Raw genomic sequence first — 21,830 nt, 5'->3', positions numbered from 1 at the left:
GTTATAGTATCTGTTCGATTTCTTCCTCAAGTTATCTAGAATTGCTACAATACATCACACTTCAGAGGACGTTTCAGCACAGAGATGGACGGAATGACAAAGATGTTTAACCTCAGTTATATTTGGAAGGCCACGTTTCAACAGATCTGAAAAAAATTAGCCACGCCAACCATCATACTTCCACCACACACTCCAGTTCCTATCAGATGTTCAAGTACCAGAACGTCAGTTTCTAGTTTATTTTTTATTGTATCGTGTCTCGGGTGCAGACCAGGTCACTTGCGACAGGCAACAAAATATTGTCACAAATTCATTATTGCCTATGGAAACATGACCGGTCATAGTACACAGTTGTTTTGTAGTAGTAAGGTCAGTACTTTCACTAATAATTATAGAATAAGGATAATTTCTTGTTTCTAAAATCAAATCCTCATTCAAACTGGAACGGACGACATGTTTTATTAACCTTGTGCATTTAGTGCGGTGGACTTCTAGATTTTTAGAACGAAAGTGTACAATCAAACTTAGTTTAAACTCCCCCAAGTGACAATAGCTTTATGGAATAGTGATGAGTAACAAAACTGCAATTTTGGGTATAGAGATTTTCACATTATTAGTTTTGGGAAGATTTTTCACTTCATTCCATTTTCACTTTCTCACCAGGCATATTTGTTTTTTCATAATCAATTAAATCTTTCTTACAGGCACTGACGGAAGTATGACAGCATCTACCAATTCCTTACTGTTCTGGCCAGATGGATTTGGTGCTAACCAATCTGAGAATGAATGAAAAAGTAAACTAGCTTTTACAAATGTTTGTGTAATTACAAATACCTAAAAAATTTTTAATTTTACTTTTCATATAAGAATAAAGAGAAAAGAGAACCACTTGTATGAATATCAAGAGCTCAGATGGAAACCCAGTTCTAAGCAAAGAAGGGAAAGCAGAAAGGTGGAAGGAGTATATAGAGAGCCTATACAAGGGCGATGTACTTGAGGACAATATTATGGAAATGGAAGAGGATGTAGATGATGATGAAATGGGAGATATGATATTGCGTGAAGAGATTGACAGAGCACTGAAAGACCTGAGTCGAAACAAGGCCCCCGGAGTAGACAACATTCCATTAGAACTACTGACGGCCTTGGGAGAGCCAGTCCTGACAAACCTCTACCATCTGGTGAGCAAAATGTATGAGACAGGCGAAATACCCTCAGACTTCAAGAAGAATATAATAATCCCAATCCCAAAGAAAGCAGGTGTTGACAGATGTGAAAATTACCGAACTCTCAGTTTAATAAGTCACAGCTGCAAAATACTAACGCGAATTCTTTACAGACAAATGGAAAAACTGATAGAAGCCGACCTCGGGGAAGATCAGTTTGGATTCCGTAGAAATGTTGCAACATGTGGCGCAATACTGACCCTACGACTTATCTTAGAAGAAAGATTAAGGAAAGGCAAACCTACGTTTCTAGCTTTTGTAGACTTAGAGAAAACTTTTGACAATGTTGATTGGAATATTCTCTTTCAAATCGTGAAGATGGCAGGGGTAAAATACAGAGAGCGAAACGTTATTTACAATTTGTGCAGAAACCAGATGGCAGTTATAAGAGTCGAGGAGTATGAAAGGGAAGCAGTGGTTGGGAAGGGAGTGAGAAAGGGTTGTAGCCTCTCCCCGATGTTATTCAATCTGTATATTGAGCAAGCAGTAAAGGAAACAAAAGAAAAATTCGGAGTAGGTATTAAAATCCATGGAGAAGAAATAAAAACTTTTAGGTTCACCGATGACACTGTAATTCTGTCACAGACAGCAAAGGCCTTGGAAGAGCAGTTGAACGGAATGGACAGTGTATTGAAAGGAGGGTATAAGAAGAACATCAACAAAAGCAAAATGAGGATAATGGAATGCAGTCGAATTAAGTTGGGTGATGCTGAGGGAATTAGATTAGGAAATGAGACACTTAAAGTAGTAAAGGAGTTTTGCTATTTAAGGAGCAAAATAACGGGTGATGGTCGAAGTAGAGAGGATATAAAATGTAGACTGGCAATGGCAAGGAAAGCGTTTCGGAAGAAGAGAAATTTGTTAACATCGAGTATTGATTTAAGTGTCAGGAAGTCGTTTCTGAAAGTATTTGTATGGAGTGTAGTCATGTATGGAAGTGAAACGTGGACGATAAATAGTTTAGACAAGAAGAGAATAGAAGCTCTCGAAATATGGAGCTACTGAAGAAATATGACGATTAGATGGGTTGATCACATAACTAATGAGGAGGTTTTGAGTAGAATTGGGGAGAAGAGGAGCTTGTGGAACAACTTGACTAGAAGAAGGTATCGGTTGGTAGGACATGTTCTGAGACATCGAGGGATCACCAATTTAGTATTGGAGGGCAGCGTGGAGGGTAAAAATCTTAGAGGGAGACCAAGAGATGGATAAACTAAACAGATTCAGAAGGATGTAGGTTGCAGTAGATACTGGGAGATGAAAACGCTTGCACAGGATAGAGTAGCATGGAGAGCTGCATCAAACCGGTCTCAGGACTGAAGACCACAACAACATAAGAATATTCACAGTACTTTCTTTAAAACATGTCGGATGCATTTTAAAATGTGTTTATGCTTGGCTCTATACAATTAATAGGATACTTCATACCACGAACCACAATTTCAATGCGTCTTTAAAAGCTATGGTTTTGGAAAAATAACCCTAAGCTGAAATGTAGCATTCACAGGCTAAAATCTAGAAGGAGATCTAAATTCTAACCTCCCTCTGAGCCTTGTAAAATCTAACAGTGCCTCTGCATACGAAATTAGTGCTGCTGTATCGAAAAGTAAGCTATAACAAGTAATATGTGCAAAATACATGCATTTCAACAGAGGTTTCACTTCCTATTCCTCGAATATATTTTTCCCAATTTCGTGGTATCTGTAGTAGCCACTGCGTTTAGTGAAACGGTACGTTTCCAACAAACAACACTTGCGTGCAACTTGAACTCGTCACTAAGGTAAAAACGTTCATTACGTTAGATCATTAACACGATGATAGCCAATGGACCAAAATGCTGATCGCGATAGGTGACATCATTAAGTGTAGTTTGAATGGCAAGTTACTAGATGATGTCATATAGAATCGAGTGTCGTTTTCCCCTATATTTGTATTGCTATTCTATTCTTACCGTCGATTCACTTTCCGTGAAACTATCACGCGTCTTACGTAATTTAAAATAGCGACTACGGTAAGTAACTGCTCTACTGTGAGTGTTTCATTCATTTCTTCATCAAAGGGCCGGCCGCGGTGGTCTCGCGGTTCAGACGCTCAGTCCGGAGCCGCGCGACTGCTACGGTCGCAGGTTCGAATCCTGCCTCGGTCATGGATGTGTGTGATGTCCTTAGGTTAGTTAGGTTTAAGTAGTTCTAGGTTCTAGGGGACTAATGACCGCAGATGTTAAGTCCCATAGTGGCCAGAGCCATTTGAACCATTTCTTCATCAAAGGAACACATTTCTTCCCTAAACATGGAGGAAAAACTCCCGAGTTGGCATCACCGACTTCAGTGAAAAAAGAGTTCAGTGTGCGGTGAGTAGGCGTGAGATTGCTTATTTCTCTTTGTAGTGTGCTACAAGTAAGGACCACGTGTGGAAATAGACGTTTATGTAAATACGCGCTTTCACGAAACCGGTCTCTCCCGCACTTCATTTACGACACAGCAGGCAGTCCGTACGAAGAGCAAACCCTGAGCGTTGAAAGTAATGCGAGAACATAATTCGCCTCTACTCTGCGCTTGTTGCTTACCTGCCGTGGTTATAATGCTCCTGCCTCTGCCACGCACGCTGTTCTCTGTTCGAAGAACAAGAGAAGTTGACCAGATCTGATATATTCTGCAATCTGCATAACTGAATTTTGGTTGACATAATTTTGTAGTTATAACTCCAAATGTACAGTAAGTGCACAGATGTCATGGGATAGCGGTATTCACATACGACTGTACATATGGCGATAGATTACACAAGGTACCCTACTGGCCATTAAAATTGCTACAAAGCGAAGATGACTTGCTACAGACGCCAAATTTAACCGACAGGAAGAAGATGCTGTGATATGCAAATGATTAGCTCTTCAGAGCATTTACACAAGGCTGGCGCCGGTGACGACACCTACAACATGCTGACATGAGGAAAGTTTCTCATACACAAATAGCAGTCGACCGGCGTTGCCGGGTGAAACGTTGTTGTGATGCTTCGTGTAAAGAGGAGAAATGCGTGCCATCACGTTTCCGACTTTGATAAACGTCGGATTGTAGCGTGTCGCGATTGCGGTTTATCGTGTCGCGAGATTGCTCCTCACGTTGGTCGAGGTCCAATGACTGTTAGCAGAATATGGAATCGCTCGGTTCAACAGGGTAATATGAAAAGCCGTGCTAGATCCCAACGGCCCCGTATCACTAGCAGTCGAGATGACAGGCATCTTATCCGCATGGCCCGAACATTTCGACGACGTTTGCAGGAGCATAAATTATCAGCTCGGAGACCGTGTCTGCGGTTACCCTTGACACTGCATCCAGCCATGAGCGCCTGCGATGGTGTACTCAACGACAAACCTGGGTGCACCAATGGTAAAACGTCATTTTTTCGGGTAATCTAGGTTCTGTTTACAGCATCATGATGGTCACATCCGTGTTTGGTGACATCGCGGTGAGCGTACATTGGAAGCATGTATTTGTCATCGCCATACTGTCGTATCACCAGACGTGATTGTATGGGGTGCCATTGGTTACACGTCTCGGTCATCTCTTGTTTGCATTGACGGCACTTTGAACAGGGGACGTTACATTTCAGATGTGTTACGCCCCGTGGTTCTACCCTGGATAATGCACGACCGCACGTTGCATGTCCTGTACGGGCCTTTCTGTATACAGGAAATGTTCGACTGCTGTCCTGGCCAGTACATACTCCAGATCTCTCTCAACTGAAAACGTCTGGTCAGTGGTGGCCGAGCAGCTGGCTCGTCACAATACGCGTCACTACTCTTGATGAACTGTGGTATCGTGTTGAAGCTGCATGGGCAGCTGTACCTGTACACGCCATCCAAGATCTGTTGGACTCAATGCCCAGCTATATCAAGGGCATTATTACGGCCAGAGATAGTTGTTCTGGGTACTGGTTTCTCAGGATCTATGCACCCAAATTGCGTGAAAATGTAATCACATGTCAGTTCTAGTATAATATATTTGTCCAATGAATACACGTTTAAAATCAGCACTTCTTCTTGGTATAGCAATTTTATAGGCTAGTGGTGTATAAAAGGGCACTGCATTGGCGGAGCTGTCATTTGTATTTAGCTGATTCATGTGAAGATGTTTCAGACATGATTGTGGCCACACGATGGGAATTAACGGACTTTGAACGAGGAATGCTTGTTGGACTAGACGCATTGAACATTCGATCTTGGAAATTGTTAGAGAATTCAGTATTCCGAAATCCACTGGGTCAGGAGTGTTATGAGTGTACCATATTACTTCTCATCATGGACAACGCAGTGGCCGGTGGCCTTTTCGTAACGACGAGAACAGCGGCGTTTGCGTAGACTTGTCAGTGCTAACAGGCAAACAATACTGCGTGTAATAACGACAGAAGTGAATGTGGACGTACGACGAACATAGCCCTTAGGAGAGAGCGACGAAATGTCGCGATAATGAATTATGGCAGTAGGCGACGGACACGAGTACCTTTGCTAACAACACAACACCGCCTGTAGCACCTCTCCTGCGCTCGTGTCAATATTGGTTGGACCCTAGACAATTTGAATACCATGGCCTGGTTGAATCCCGATTTCAGTTGGTAAGAGCTGATAGTAGGGTTCGAGTGCGGCGCAGACTTCAGGAAGCCATGCACACAGGTTGTCAACATGGTAATGTGCAAGCTAGTGGTGGTTCCATAATCGTGTGAGATATGTTGACAAGGAATGGACCGGATCCTCTGGTCCAACTGAATCGATCATTGAATGGAAATGGTTATGTTCGGCTAGCTGGAGACCAGTCGCCACCATTCGTGGACTTTATGTTCCCAAACGAATGAGGAATTATTATGGACGACAATCCGCCATGTCACCAGGCCACAATAGATCTCCTGGCCACGTGTCAATGTCGGTTGTACCTTAGACAATTTGAATACCTTGGTCATATGAATCCCAATTTCAGTTGGTTGGAGCTGATAGTAGGATTCGAGTGCGGCGTAGACTCCAGGAAGCCATGCACACAGGTTGTCAACAAGGTACTGTGCAAGCTAGTGGTGGTTCCATAATCGTGTGGGCTGTGTTTACAAGGAATGGACCGGGTCCTCTGGTCCAACCGCATCGATCATTGAGTGTAAATCTTTATGGTCGGCTACCTGGAGACCATTAGCCGCCTTTCGTGGACTTCATATTTCCAAACAACTACGGTATTATTGTGGACGACAATGCGCCATGTCACCAGGCCAGAATTGATCGCGATTCTTTTCAAGAACATTCCGGACAGTTTGGCCACCCGGATCGCCCAACATGAATCCCATCGAACATGTATGGGGTGCAATGAAGAGGTCAGATGGTGGACAAAATGCAGCACCGGCAACGCTTTCGCAGTTACTTAAGCCTGTAAAGGCCATATGGCTCATTATTTCTGCAGGGGACTTCCAACGAGTTGTCGAGTCCTTGCCATGTCGAGTTGCCCCACAACGCGGGGCAAAAGGAGGTCCGATACGATATTAGGAGGTATCGCATGACTTGCCATCTCAGTGTATCTCAGTACAAAGGTTTCACCTCTGTTCTGCTGAGTGGTGTCTCTTACCCTGTTTTAAAGACTTATTCATGTAAGTAAGTGGGATATGCCATGGATGACAGACAATGACATTGTGGAAAAGGTTGACTACGCCTGTAAGTTTAAGGAGAGGATTGCAGACAGGGGCGTGGGTGGGGTGGTGGAGTTTGGGGAGGAAGAGGAATTGGTATCTTCGCACTGCGCACCCGAATCCTAGGAATGGGCCTTGGCAGAGGTGCAGAGTACCGTGGAAATTTGTATCAAACCAGTCTTGCAACTACAGATTATAGCAATATGTACAACAGCGTCTTAAAACAGTTTTATTTCACTAAATTTGTTAATTACTTGGCTGTAAATGTGTTGGCTGCCCTGTATATTTGGATAAGAATTTCTTACAACATTGACTGTAATGTACACAAACACTGCTACATGTACATCTACACCTACGTGATTACTCTGCTAATCACAATTAAGTGTCGGCAGAGGGTTCAATGAACCACCTTCAAGATGTCTCTCTACCGTTCCACTCTCGATCAGCTCGCGGGAAAAACGAGCTCTTAAATTTTTCTGTCCGGGCCCTGCTTTCTCTTATATTATCGCGATGATTATTTCTCCCGATGTAGGTGGGTGCCAACAGAATGTTTTCGGAATCAGAGGAGAAAACTGGTGATTGAAGTTTCATGACAAGATCCCGTTGCAACGAAAAACGCCTTTGTTGTAATGATTGCCACTCCAATTCACGTATGATGTCTGTGACACTATCTCCCCTATTTCGCGACAATAGAAAACGACCTATCCTCCTTTGAACTTTTTCGATGCCATCCGTCAGTCCCACCTGATGCGGATCCCACACCGCACAGCAATACTCCAGAATAGGGCGGAAAAACGTGGTGTAAGCAGTCTCTTTAGAAGACCATTTGCACCTTCTAAGTGTTCTGCCTATGAATCGCAGTATTTGGTTTGCTCTACTCACAACATGTGATCGTTCAAATTTAGGTTATTTGTAATTGTAATCCCTAAGAATTAGTTGAATTTACAGTCTTCAGATTTGTGTGAGTTATCACGTAATCGAAATTTAGCGGATTTCTTTTAGTACTCATGTGAATAACTTCACACTTTTCCTTATTCAGCCTCAATTGCCACGTTTCGCACCATTCAGATGTCTTATCTAAATCATTTTGCAATTCGTTCTGATCATCTGATAACTTTAGATCACGGGAAATGACAGTATCGCCTGCAGACAATCTAAGACGGCTACTCAGATTGTCTCTTGTGTCCTTAGTATAGATCAGGAACTATAGAGGGCCTATAACACTTCGTTGGGGAACGCCGGATATTACTTCTGTTTTACTCGATGACTTTCCGTCTATTACTACGAACTGTGACCTTTCTGACAGGTAATCACGAATCCAGTCGCACAACTGAGGCGATACTCCAAAGGCCCGCAGTTTGGTTAGAAGACGCTTGTGAGGAGCGGTGTCGAAAGCCTTCTGGAAATCTAAAAATATGGAATCAATTTGACTTACCCTGTCAATAACACTTATTATTTCATGAGTATAAATATCTAGTTGTGTTTCCCAAGAACGATATTTTCTGAAGCCGTGCTATGTGTCAATAAATCGGTTTCTTCGCGGTACTTCATAACGTTAGAATGCTGTATATGTTCCAAAACCCTACAGCAAATCGACGTTAGTGATACAGGCCCGTAATTCAGCGGAATACTCCAACTTCCCTGTTTGGGTATTGGTGTGACTAGAGCACTTTTCGAGTCTTTAGGTACTGATCTTCCTGTCAGTGTGTGGTTGTATATAATTGCTATTATGGAGCTATTTTGTCAGCATACCCTGAGAGGAACCTGACTGGTATACAATCTGGACCGGATGCCTTGCCTTTATTAAGTGATTTAAGTTACTTCGTTACTCCGAGGACATCTACTTCTATGTCTCTCATCTTAGCAGTTTTTCTTGACTGGAATTCAGGAATATTTATTTCGTCTTCTTTGGTGAAGGAGTTTCGGAAAACCGTGTTTAATAGATGCTTTATTGGCACTAGAGTAAAATTACCTCATAAACACACAAGGAATTACAAACGCCGGCGTGGCAAACCGGGAAGTACTAAGTCAACTGCCTTAGCTGATGATGTGGCTGGTGGATGACTAATACCACCGCATTAGATAGATCACGTGACAATCACGTGGAATGCAGTTCTGCGATAAATGTCTTTTCCGTATCCATGTGGCAACACGCAGTCCAACAAGGCCTCTCGTTCGCTGCGTCATCAGATATCACGGTAAAAGTCCGTGGCGCGGGGAGGGGGTAATTAACAAGATGACGAGCTAATGTCAGATACGAGGCGATAGCGACCAGCCCCACTTCGAACAAGACTCTGAGTGGCATTCCTGAAGTGTTTCAGAACAGTGGGACGCTACTCAACTTTATCGTTTGGACACCGTGGCCTCGACGAAAATTCTGCAGGTAAGAAAGAACTTCATTAGCCATCAGTTCGACTCCAAACGTTGTAATGCTTTATGACAGGCGTTTATGGGACCTGCTGAAAAAATTAGGTAGGACCTTCTTAACCGTATTCAAATGTATATAGGCGTCGCAAGAATTAGTAGTTACTGTGTAGCGATAATTCGTTACGGATGGTAACGACTACGGAAGAGGCACTGACAACATAATGGAAGCAGCGCAGTTCTCTTATATAGTACCAATGAGCTGCGGAATTTGCATTCTTATAAATAGTAACTGCTTTTTCCACAGTGATTTGAGACTCCTTGTTCAGCAGTATACTCCTGCCGGATATTTTTTACACACGTAGGGCTGGAACACGCTACCGTAGTGTCAGGTATAGGCCGGCCGTTGTGACCGAGCTGTTCTAGGCGCTTCAGTGCGGAACCGCGCTACTGCTACGGTCGCAGATTCGAATCCCGCCTCGGGCATGGATTTTTGTGATGTCCTTAGGCTTAAGTAGTCTAGGGGACTGATGACCTCAGATGATGAGTCCCATAATGCACAGAGGTATTTGAACAATTTTTTTTTTTTACTATCAGAACACCGAAAAACTTCAGTGACTTTGCCTTGGGGCAAGATTAAGACATTTTTTCAGACACTACTGATGTGTTGTAAGACAGTGTGTAAGGAAACATTTACCGTCATAGTATTTGAAGAAAGATTTTTCTCAACTTCTAAGTCGTCATGTCCATCGTCAAGTTTTCGAAAATATATCTGAAGACGAGAAAGTTCTTTAGAATATTCAAAAACCATTCAGCATTCTCTTTTATCACTGGCTTGTAGCTAACAGCCTAACGAGAAACAAATTAAGTAAAATGTGTTAGTATTATATCACTTTTGTACAGAAAACGTAAACGAGGGCGGTAGAAGAAAGACAAACTAAGACGTTACCGACCAAAGTGCTCGCTGAAAAATTCTATATACGAAATCAAGCAATACATAATTTATCATATAAGTTGGCGTACGTTAATCGTCATATATCTTTAGTGGCGTGTCTGTTAATTTTAGATTATATTTACGTCACCAGTATCCACGCTCGTTCCAAACATCGCGTACACGCTATGTGTATAGTAGATGAATACGAACTGGATATATGCTATTCGTATTTGTGTCTCTCTTGCGATTAATTCCCTCACTAAGTGTTGTTATGAATAAACTTCAAATCACCGTTACAGGTAACGAAACTGAAAGAATAGTTTCAGGACTAGACTTTTGCACAGAAGGATGTAATGTCTATGTAACCGACAAGGATCTTTGTGACACCAGTACTAATGAGTTCCGTCTGTATCGCAAATAATTTGTTCCACACATTTTTAGTGACCACGTTTGCCTTCTTCAGATCCTCAGATGTGAAGTAGCAATGATATGACGACGGAAAACGCCAACGATTAGCAATATGTGAAACAAGCAAAATAAGTTATTTGGAATCCAAAATGCACTCATTTTAAAACACGTTATTTAAGTTGACCATGAGTGTCAAATACTCAATCAGTATGCACCCATACCGACTTCAAGAAGAACTGCTTTAAATCTTACAGTGTAGAAGACAGGCGCTAGGGTCTGGTTCATTGGAAGAAAATACTGAAATGTGTTTCACTCATCGAACGAATATATATCTTCTTTACAGAGCCCTCTTGAGCGATCCTTTCACAGTCGATTAAGGGAAGAGAGAGAGAGAGAAACAGAGACAATGATATTTCAAAGAATGATTGCTCCATTTGACACAACTTTGTTTACTGAAAAATCAGAATGTTGTAGTGTAAGACGCTGCAAATAAGACGCTGTGCCTCACCGTGACGTTTATTCTTAAAATACTGGAAAAAGGAGTTTAAAGATACTTATTCGACTCACAAGCATCTAGCGTAATTACCATGAGAGAAATTCGATGTTACTAGTTTGTGAACATGTATTCCGTAGGCAGAGATACGGAGAGTGCATGGTGGTTGAGGGGAAGGGGGAGAGGAGGTGAAGTTCGGATGTATCCTCCACCGTTTGTTTGTAGAACTTAAATGTTGTCCTCTTTACTCACTCTTTCTGAATAGAAGCGACATAGTTCATACATTTCGATATTCATAATAGTGTCCGGCTGACCAGTTTCCAGTGTACATATGCAAATAGTGTGATACTGGCAGCAGTGACATTCCCCACGACAGAAGGTACATTAACAGAAAGTATTAATCAAGCATTGCCACCAAATGTGCCATACAAAACAACAAAAGGATAAGAAAAGTCGAACAACATTGTTATTCCCAGAGAAAATAGAACGTACGTCATTCGTAACTTAAAAATACTTCACGTTTACTCGCTTTCAGTCTTTATGACTACTGGTGTACCTATCGGGAAATAAGAAATGAGAAATGGGAACAACAGTTCTTCCACGGTGAATTACGACGAATTACTCTTGTCAGTGAATGATGAGTCTGCATTATCGGGAGCGATCTGCGTTGTTTGTCAGAGACTGCTGGCTATAATCTGCTCTTCACGTCCTCAATTATAGCCGTACACGCCGCTTCTCCTCACCAGACAGCGAGACTTTCACGTGATAACTTAGCACCAGGGACGCTAAGCCACGAAACGAGGACTCCGTCGCTCAGTACTCTGCGTGCGCTCACACTGTTCGGACAAACTACCTACGGTTACTTATTTCTCAATGACGTCGATGTTGTTAGTCGGACAGATATATTTTATTTTGGATTCGCCACTACAGCACAGATTCAGCGGTATAGGCGTTAACAAGTGAGTTTATTACGAACCGCGATCTTAAAATAAGTACAATTTTAAAAGAAAATAGAAAATGATACAATAGTACAACAACTTTACGTTTACATGCAAACCTGGTCTTTAACATTTGTTTCAGAACAATATTCAGCTGTATTAAGGCACTTACTGTATCGCATGACCAGCTTCCGCAATCCAGCATAGATATAAGCAGCCTTATTTCTTTTAACCAGTCCTGTACTGACATTTTGACATCGTTTTCGTCTTACTCGTAGAGCTGACCGACAAGATGGAAGAATAAATGATAGTGATTAGGTTTTAGGTCAGAGTTATGCGGTTATACGGAGGGTGATCAAATTGTTCTCAAACACAACGCGCTGTATTGTCTCGGGGGCAACGAGGAAAACGAGGACGGGCATTGTCGTGTAGAGAGGATTCGACGCCACAAAAACTGCCTGCATTGGCTGTGCCGCCCCAAGGCACAAAATCGAGAAGAAAAACACCTTCCCTATCCCATAACATAGTGCACCTCATTTTTCAGGCTGAAATCGTGTACTGGAACTTCAGTTTTGGAGTGGGGATGGGGGGTTGTATTTAATTCCTCCATTCCAAGAAATGGTCATCAGTAATGACAGCCGGTCACCCAATTTGTTCCTCATCGCACATATTTATGCGGTCATCTTTAAATGCTCTACACCGTTTTCTAACCATCGAGATGCTCATAGATTTCTCCCAACACAATTCACAATTCTTCTGAAGAATTTCAGCAACTAACGCTTCGGTTGCATTTAAGAAGCGATTAACAGTGCGTATTTCCCAATAGGCGGAATTTTCAGACGGCTGAGCCATTTGAATCACGCATAGAAAAATATTCAGGCAATCAAAAGCTACTGCAGAGGTGTTTCTTGATAGTTGATTGTTGACGGTACATTCCGAGCATCTGCAGTGTTATGTCAGTGGAACTCCAACGGTCATATTCCTAAAAGGTACTTAGTTTAAAAACGCATCTCATACAACCCGTCCGCAAGGGGACGCAGCTTGGGGCAATCTGTTGTCTGTATTACTAAAGCGCTATCCCTCAACCGGTAACACGGGACACGGTACCAGTTTCAGCGTAGAAACAACAAAAAGTCGGTTGTTGATATTTCGCTCAGTTATTGGCCGAATTTAAAAATCTGAAATGCCATCACAATCTATTCATTACGAGCTATAATCTTATGTTTAAATTTTAACACAATAATACAAGTACTACAATCAGAAATTGTATGTCTTGAGACAGTGAACAGAGCACGTAAATACACGTACTTCATTCATCCATCATTTGAGAATTACTGCACCTAGCTATTTCCAACTAAGATGACTCGCTAATATGAAACGTTTGGGAAACTTCTTCTCCCTGAAATGATGAAAGAAAAAAGGCTTACCACTCACTACATTTTCGCTGTTCAAGCAGATTAACTTCAGCCTCAGGCATGAATTAACGTACGTATTAATTTATTACTTCTTTACTACTAACTCTATTCGCAGTTTGCAGACAGTATCGACATATACCACTCAATGTACTTGTAAAATTATGTCACGGTACGGCACATTGCTCAGGAAATATGACGTCATTCAGATACGGGACGGACTTGCTTTTGATCTAAATAGAGCGCCAATTACCCCGTTTACATTCCGCTGGTGCTTCATAATGAGAGCACTTAGCGCCATTCAACGAACTTTATGCATAATTTCAAACCTTTGCTAAACTCTTTCTCGCTTAAGCTCTTAAAAGGTAATATTTAGCACGTTAACCCATTTGTAGTCAGATGTTTGAAGCCTAGATTTCTAGTCTTTAAAGAATCGGCAGTTTACTAGTAGTATATAAAGCACCAACATATTACCACGCGGTAGATAGTTGCAGTTTAATACACATCGGTATAAGGTAGTTGGATCGCTTCTTCACCTTTCAGTGTAGGTTACGTTTACAACTAGTTAAAAATTGTAATGACAGGTGTAATACTACATGCTCCACTACGTAGGCAGTAGATCAAAGACAATGGCAGCAGTGAAATAAATAATAGTATAACTTGTCAACCAAGGAATTTGGGTTTCACTCAAAACGGTCTTCTCATAAATTGTAGCGGAATGGTCGAACATTAAAACTAACAAGATGACAGAAAGTGTTTCCTGAACAGTAGTGACTTAACACACTGTTTATGAGCACAAGAACATACAGGACTATGTCAGCTGAAATATCCTCACGTTTACCGTAATGTGACTTTCGGAACGTCTTGAGTAATTACCAAATCTACACTCCTGGAAATGGAAAAAAGAACACATTGACACCGGTGTGTCAGACCCACCATACCGGCTCCGGACACTGCGAGAGGACTGTACAAGCAATGATCACACGCACGGCACAGCGGACACACCAGGAACCGCGATGTTGGCCGTCGAATGACGCTAGCTGCGCAGCATTTGTGCACCGCCGCCGTCAGTGTCAGCCAGTTTGCCGTGGCATACGGAGCTCCATCGCAGTCTTTAACACTGGTAGCATGCCGCGACAGCGTGGACGTGAACCGTATGTGCAGCTGACGGACTTTGAGCGAGGGCGTATAGTGGGCATGCGGGAGGCCTGCTGGACGTACCGCCGAATTGCTCAACACGTGGGGCGTGAGGTCTCCACAGTACATCGATGTTGTCGCCAGTGGTCGGCGGAAGGTGCACGTGCCCGTCGACCTGGGACCGGACCGCAGCGACGCACGGATGCACGCCAAGACCGTAGGATCCTACGCAGTGCCGTAGGGGACCGCACCGCCACTTCCCAGCAAATTAGGGACACTGTTGCTCCTGTGGTATCGGCAAGGACCATTCGCAACCGTCTCCATGAAGCTGGGCTACGGTCCCGCACACCGTTAGGCCGTCTTCCGCTCACGCCCCAACATCGTGCAGCCCGTCTCCAGTGGTGTCGCGACAGGCGTGAATGGAGGGACGAATGGAGACGTGTCGTCTTCAGCGATGAGAGTCGCTTCTGCCTTGGTGCCAATGATGGTCGTATGCGTGTTTGGCGCCGTGCAGGTGAGCGCCACAATCAGGACTGCATACGACCGAGGCACACAGGGCCAACACCCGGCATCATGGTGTGGGGAGCGATCTCCTACACTGGCCGTACACCTCTGGTGATCGTCGAGGGGACACTGAATAGTGCACGGTACATCCAAACCGTCATCGAACCCATCGTTCTACCATTCCTAGACCGGCAAGGGAACTTGCTGTTCCAACAGGACAATGCACGTCCGAATGTATCCCGTGCCACCCAACGTGCTCTAGAAGGTGTAAGTCAACTACCCTGGCCAGCAAGATCTCCGGATCTGTCCCCCATTGAGCATGTTTGGGACTGGATGAAGCGTCGTCTCACGCGGTCTGCACGTCCAGCACGAACGCTGGTCCAACTGAGGCGCCAGGTGGAAATGGCATGGCAAGCCGTTCCACAGGACTACGTCCAGCATCTATACGATCGTCTCCATGGGAGAATAGCAGCCTGCATTGCTGCGAAAGGTGGATATACACTGTACTAGTGCCGACATTGTGCATGCTCTGTTGCCTGTGTCTATGTGCCTGTGGTTCTGTCAGTGTGATCATGTGATGTATCTGACCCCGGGAATGTGTCAATAAAGTTTCCCCTTCCAGGGACAATGAATTCACGGTGTTCTTATTTCAATTTCCAGGAGTGTATATTTTTTTTTTTCTAGATTCTTCTTCCAGCACTAATGACAGATTTTCCATGAACTTGTTCTTCATCATCATTCTTCCCATTAGTTGCCGGGTCTCTACGTGGATACGTTACAAGGAAACACTTTTATTTCTGCACAGTAATTGCACTTTGTTTTATTTTATTTAAGATGTCAATCAAGGTCTTTCTCCGTCGTGTTTTTCCTAGTAACTCTCTTTCTAGCATACTGCCGCGTGACACATGATATACGAACTCATTTTTAATTCCTGAATGTTCTTTCTTCGTCGCTTCCTTGAAAAAACTTATGCCTGTGTCCATTTTATCTTTGAGAAGCATCTTCGGAAATACACCTCGGCTAATGTTTTATTACACTTGGTTATTATGCTCTTTATTTGATCGCAAGTTTAATTGCAATTTTCCAGCATTTATCGTTTGTCTCCTCTTGTAATTACTTATTAACAATTAATTTACTATTTCACTTCAAGGCCAGAAGTAACTGACGATTTGTTTCTCAAAACAACATAGCCCCTCCAACCCCCCCCCCCCCACCTCCTCCGGTAATGTGTGTAGATACTTTTTGTTTCATATCCTTTTCGAACACTATGTTTTCCACATCTGATTATCCCAATTCAGCTACATAATTCGTAAAACTCTAACCGACTACTACATTTTAAAAATAAATCTGCGAAGAAAGCGAAGCATTTATGGTTCATCATTTCCAAAACTGTATCAAGAAAGGTGCAATTAAAATTAGTTTCATGCGTCACACCTTCAGTAATGTAATCATCCTTATAAACTCGGAGAGAGATTGGAAAAAGTTATATCAGCTAGTCAACAAAAATATGGTCATGAAACGAAATGTAATACATTGATGTATGGGTGAAACTCTTATGAAAAAGTACAGCCTGAATGTTGCCGTGAATGTAACACAATGTTGGTCAAAGGAACTAATCGGATGTAAACAAATTTCGTTTCAAAAAAATTGTTCAAATGGCTCTGAGCACTATGGGACTCAACTGCTGTGGTCCCTAGAACTTAGAACTAATTAAACCTAACTAATCTAAGGACATCACACATATCCATGCCCGAGGCAGGATTCGAACCTGCGACCCTAGCAGTCGCACGGTTCCGGACTGCGCGCCTAGAAAATTTCGTTTCACTCATGTGTGTCATCATTGCAGTAAACTATTAAAAAATTTAATACAAAGAACTAATTCTGATTTTCCATGGGTACACTGGACATTTAAGCACCGGATGAGGGATGTGGCCTACCAGACACCTCATATTTGGAACTACTGGGTCGCCAAACTGAAGCTGGTCCAGAAAATATGTACCAGATTGTAACAAATCCTGCATAAAAAACGTAAGATACGTGCTTCACGTGTTTATCGTGTTATTATACCAGGAGGCAAAAGAAGACTCACTTAACACGACTGTAAGTAAACAAGTTACAATAGTTAATGAATGAGTATATTCGCATAGTCTGTCGCCTTCTGTTAGCTGATCCCTAAAATGGTGAAGTAGATTCAGTGATAAATGTATTAATCTCAACATTATGGAGCTATTGTCCAGCAAAATAATAAGGAATTTATGGTTTATAGTGTCGAGAGTTTTTGATTTCACATACTCTTACAGGCTTAACCAGGCCGAGAACACTTTTACCATCCGATGGTTCTGATTCCTGCAAGACACTAGTGGTTCTGGTTCTGAGTAGCATCACCCCATGTTGTGTTAGGCTGCTACTGAATTATGGGCACAATAGTGAACATTAGGATGGATGTAACTTTCAGTTGGAGCAGTTACGAGGACTCTAGATTCTTAGTTTGCAAGTGTGATCAAAGAATCTACTACAAATTGTAGTTTACGTCTTCCATGCTTACATAAATCAGTTGAGGTGAATGCCTCGATTGGTGATTCAATAAGTCTGCATGTTCCATCTGAACAAGTGCTCCGTTTTTATTGACCACGATATCACCGCTATTATTAACTTCTGAAGTTCTTTGACATCTACCCACGTTTCCATGACACATAACTTTCATTAAAGCACAACAGAAGAAATGAGAATGATTTTAAATGATGTCTTCTGCTGACACTTCCAAAATATGGTTCCATATCGTACAACGATCAATTTTTGGTCTTCTGGGAAAATTAACTACAGACTGGTAAGCTGCACTGTAGTTTATATGTCCGCAGCTACGACATGAACTGGCTGACGGCGCCCTCTGTCGCCACATGATTCCTCTACGTGCTTATGGAGGTAGACGTTTTTCCTCAAAAGAATTGTCAGCACAGCTTAGATGATGATCAAGAGTCTGCCAGAATGTAGCATATCCTATACTTTATCTTGTAAACCATATTATAGACTATTCAGTATTTAATTTGTTTTTGTCGTCGAATTTCTAACCTTCTGCTACACTTTTCGGGAACATCAGTATGATCACCTTGTTCCAGCAGTATACTGTTTGGGAAAATGGATTTAACGAGCATGTCAAACATTGGACTTTGATGGAATCATTACCTCTAAACCTGAAACGTAAAAGTCATATGTACATTGATGAAAGTACGAAAAATAGTTTTGTGTATCTTATTGTGGGCGTTGTAAGCTATCTGTGTGGCGGCTTTCACTGGCTTATCACAGACACTATATTGATGTGAAGCTTCATGCTCACTGGGGACGTCATATGTTGACCAACGCAAGGACTTTAATATTCATTAAAATGGTTCAGCACTTGAAAGGAGAAAATATCTTTGCACAAAGTTTGTTACGATAGTGCAGAAAATGAATGAAGTTCGTGTCTTATCGTTCCATGAATTCGAGAGCATAGAGGTGGAACACCATTCCATGTTGAACAAAAGTATACGAGTAAATCAGCCTCATTCTTTTCAAAGGAAGCAACCTGGTATTCGCCACAATCGATATAGGGGTAGGATGGCTGATCCAGCATCCGCCAATTATAAATTCTGTACTCTTCGTAGCTGATGCCTTGATTTGTGGGAGATGGCGACTAACTTATCATGAATCTGAAAAACTGTTGATGGAATGGCATCACGCAGATCACTATTCAGTAAAATATTCAAAACTGTGGCACCAATATGGGAAGGTATATCGAGTGTCTTTTGGAATCATATGGACGTTTCGACTGTGCAATGTACAGCATCGTGAAGAAATCATGTCTTTGACGAGTTCATCCATGCGCTTGCATGACAATAAAAGACTATGTACCGAAACGTTAACAGCTATGTCAATGCGAAACTTAAATACGATGTTTTACCGAGTTTATCTTGTAGCAAGTCCGTTGCTGCCACTTTAGGAAACTCCACATGGTGATCGCCTTGAAGTTGTGGAAACCTCCAAATTTAACGCATTGTTTACTAAGATGAATTACAAATTAAAATCGGTAGAGATTGTATTGAAAAGCGAACAGATAATCACAACGATTGTGACTCGTCGGTGCACTTCTTTTCGTTTTTAGGGATCGGTACCTCAATACGTGAAAACGGAACCTTTGCTGTCCGTCTGTCTGTCGGTCTATTAAGGTCCCTTTTTCTCAGGAAGGGGTAGAGGTATCAGGCTGAAATTTCTCAAATACGAGTGCACGGTTCCTTAGGTAATACAAAATTTGAGCTTGTGAGTCAATGAATAGAAAAGATTACGGCATTTCTGTCACATATTTTGATACCTTCAATCTCACTATTGGTGTTTCCCGTGACTGAGAATCACGAGATTTGACAAGAAGCAAGAAAAGAAAAATTCCCAAAACATTTTTTGTAATTATATCACATAAAAAATATGTTTTGTCATTTATTGTCCATCTTTGTTTGGTTGTCTGTTAAGACCCCTTTTCCTGATGAACGGAAGCGTTGTAAAGTTGAAATTTGTGTCAAACACGATGGTCTACAGTCCTTCACGACGTAAAAACTTTAAGCCTGTACGTCATTGCAGTGAAAAAATTTGGCTATGTTCGTCACATATTTTGATGGTTACAAAATGACTCCTCAAAATCTATACATGAACTGTCTATATACATAATCAAGTGCCTGTGGAACCCTCAAAGGCGAGTCCTACTCTTACGTCTCCCGCTTTTTCTTCTTCATTTTCTTATAAGAAATGCCAACGAGCTTGATGCAGTGGTAATACCGGTTCCCGTCACATCACAAGTTAAACACAATCGGGCTTGGCTAGTACGTGTTGGACGTTGTATGTATGTTAACCGGGGACCTAGAAACGACGGAGGGGGTCCACAACCCCACGACGACTACCGCAGTCCACCTGTCCACCACTAAGCCGGCCCACACCTAACCCAGGGTTATTGTGCGTTTCGGCCCCTAGTGGACGTCCCCCCAACCCAGGGAACGTCTCACACAAGACGAGTGTAACCCCTATGTTTGCGTTGTAGAGCAATGGTGGTGTACGGGTACAAGGAGAACTTGTTTGCTACATAGTGTAGCTGAGGCGGAATAAGGGGAACCAGCCCGCATTCGCCGAGGCAGATGGAAAAGCGCCTAAAAACCATCCACAGACTGGCCGACTCATCGGACCTCGACACAAGGTCGCCGGGTGAATTCGTGCCGGGGATCAGGCGCTCCTTGCCACTCCGGAAAGCCGTAAGTTAGACTGCACGGCTAACCGGATGGGCTGGCTAGTACTTAGATGGGTTACCTTCCGTGTGTGCCGAGTACTGTTGACAAACGACGTGCACTCAGCCCTTGTGAGCCCAATTGAGTACTTGGTAGAGGAGTAGCGGCAGCGGTCACGAAAAGTGACAACAGCAGGTAGTGCAATGTACTGACCGTATGTCCCTCTGTATCCGCATCCAGCGAAGCCTAAGGGCTGAGAATGACTCGGCAGCCGGTAGGTTCAGTTGGGCCTCCAAGGGCTGTTCGGAGGGTGTTTGACTGTTTCTTTTTCTATGAGCAAAAATCTTGACTGATCTTCTGTTTGACCCATGCGAGAACTCTTTACGATTTGACTGTAGTCAAATTATTTTTAATCCTCGTTCTAACCCATTTTGTGCCAGTACAAGGTCTGGCAATTAAATGAGCGCGTTGTGCCTACAACTGCAGGGCTATTCATTAGTACCTCCAAGTTCTCAGATGACGATTGCGCAGAACCTACAAGACATGCAGAAAAAGACAGCTGTCACTGGAGAGATTCGTAATGCGCGTCGTGTCGTGGGGTAATTCCAGAATACGTTATTAGGGGAAAGCGCGTTTGAATATATAGACGAATCATTCACTCCATATTGTCAGATTTAATTAGTTCGCGTCTGCTGCGTCACGAACGGTGGCCATACTGAGTATCTGTAATGTGCGTTAAAAATTATAGAGATGTTCTAGCCACTGACGTGTGTCTAATTTCATGTAGTCGTCTTCTGAAACCCAGGAGGTATTCAAGAGCAGCCACGTGTTTCATTGTTTGGTGTTAAATGAATGCTGCCTCTCCAACGTGACAATTGCCTGAACCTTTTTTACAAGTTTCAGTGACAATGTATATCTTAGATCAGAGATTTAAATTTGTCTAACACATGCTAACAGTAGTTTAATATTCAATATTTAGTTTTAAGTAGTATGTAACAAAGCATGTGGAACTGAAAATACCATATAATAATTTTATGAGTAGCTGCAGATTTCCTTACTGAACGCACTACGGAAGTTATCCGGAAACTATTAATCATTCAACAGTAACGGTTATTGTTATTTTTTTCAGATGCGAAGATGACTGCAATGGAAACAGCTGAGTACGAAATCGTTCCACCCGATGGAGGGTGGGGCTGGATGATTGTCTTGGGGGTCGCCCTAAATTACGTAAGTACATCCTGACACCTGAACACTTTAGCTAACTAGTATCCACTTCTGAAATCAGGACAATTATGGTTCGTTATGGGATAGGTGGAGAACATTTAGTGGTTAATGAAGTGGAAATCAGACATAACTTTACGATAGTCAAACAGTGAATTAAAATTTTTGCCCATACCAGTTCCAAAATGAGAATCTATTTATTAATTATCTTAGCTCACTGCCGGCGGCGGTGGCCATGCGGTTCTAGGCGCTTCAGTCCGGAACCGCGAGACTGCTACGGTCGCAGGTTCGA

General features: G+C 42.6%; 1 protein-coding gene across 2 annotated transcripts in view; it reads left to right on the top strand.

The window, feature by feature from the left end:
* The first annotated feature begins 9,175 nt into the window (after positions 1-9,175).
* The window catches only part of LOC126273047 (monocarboxylate transporter 2-like), an 82,172-nt gene continuing 69,517 nt past the window's right edge, over positions 9,176-21,830 (top strand). The window contains exons 1-2 of one of the 2 annotated variants that reach the window (XM_049976443.1): positions 9,176-9,267; positions 21,447-21,544. In XM_049976443.1, coding sequence (XP_049832400.1) covers positions 21,455-21,544 — 90 coding nt within the window. In that variant the 5' untranslated portion in view covers positions 9,176-9,267; positions 21,447-21,454. Of the gene's footprint in view, positions 9,268-11,973; positions 12,043-21,446; positions 21,545-21,830 lie in introns of those variants that run through there. The other variant, XM_049976444.1, reaches the window with a different exon arrangement.

This window comes from Schistocerca gregaria, chromosome 5 (genome assembly GCF_023897955.1).
Source record: "Schistocerca gregaria isolate iqSchGreg1 chromosome 5, iqSchGreg1.2, whole genome shotgun sequence".
Lineage (NCBI taxonomy): Eukaryota > Metazoa > Arthropoda > Insecta > Orthoptera > Acrididae > Schistocerca > Schistocerca gregaria.
Note: the sequence above shows the minus strand (reverse complement) of the source record. Positions and strands in the feature narration are given on the sequence as shown.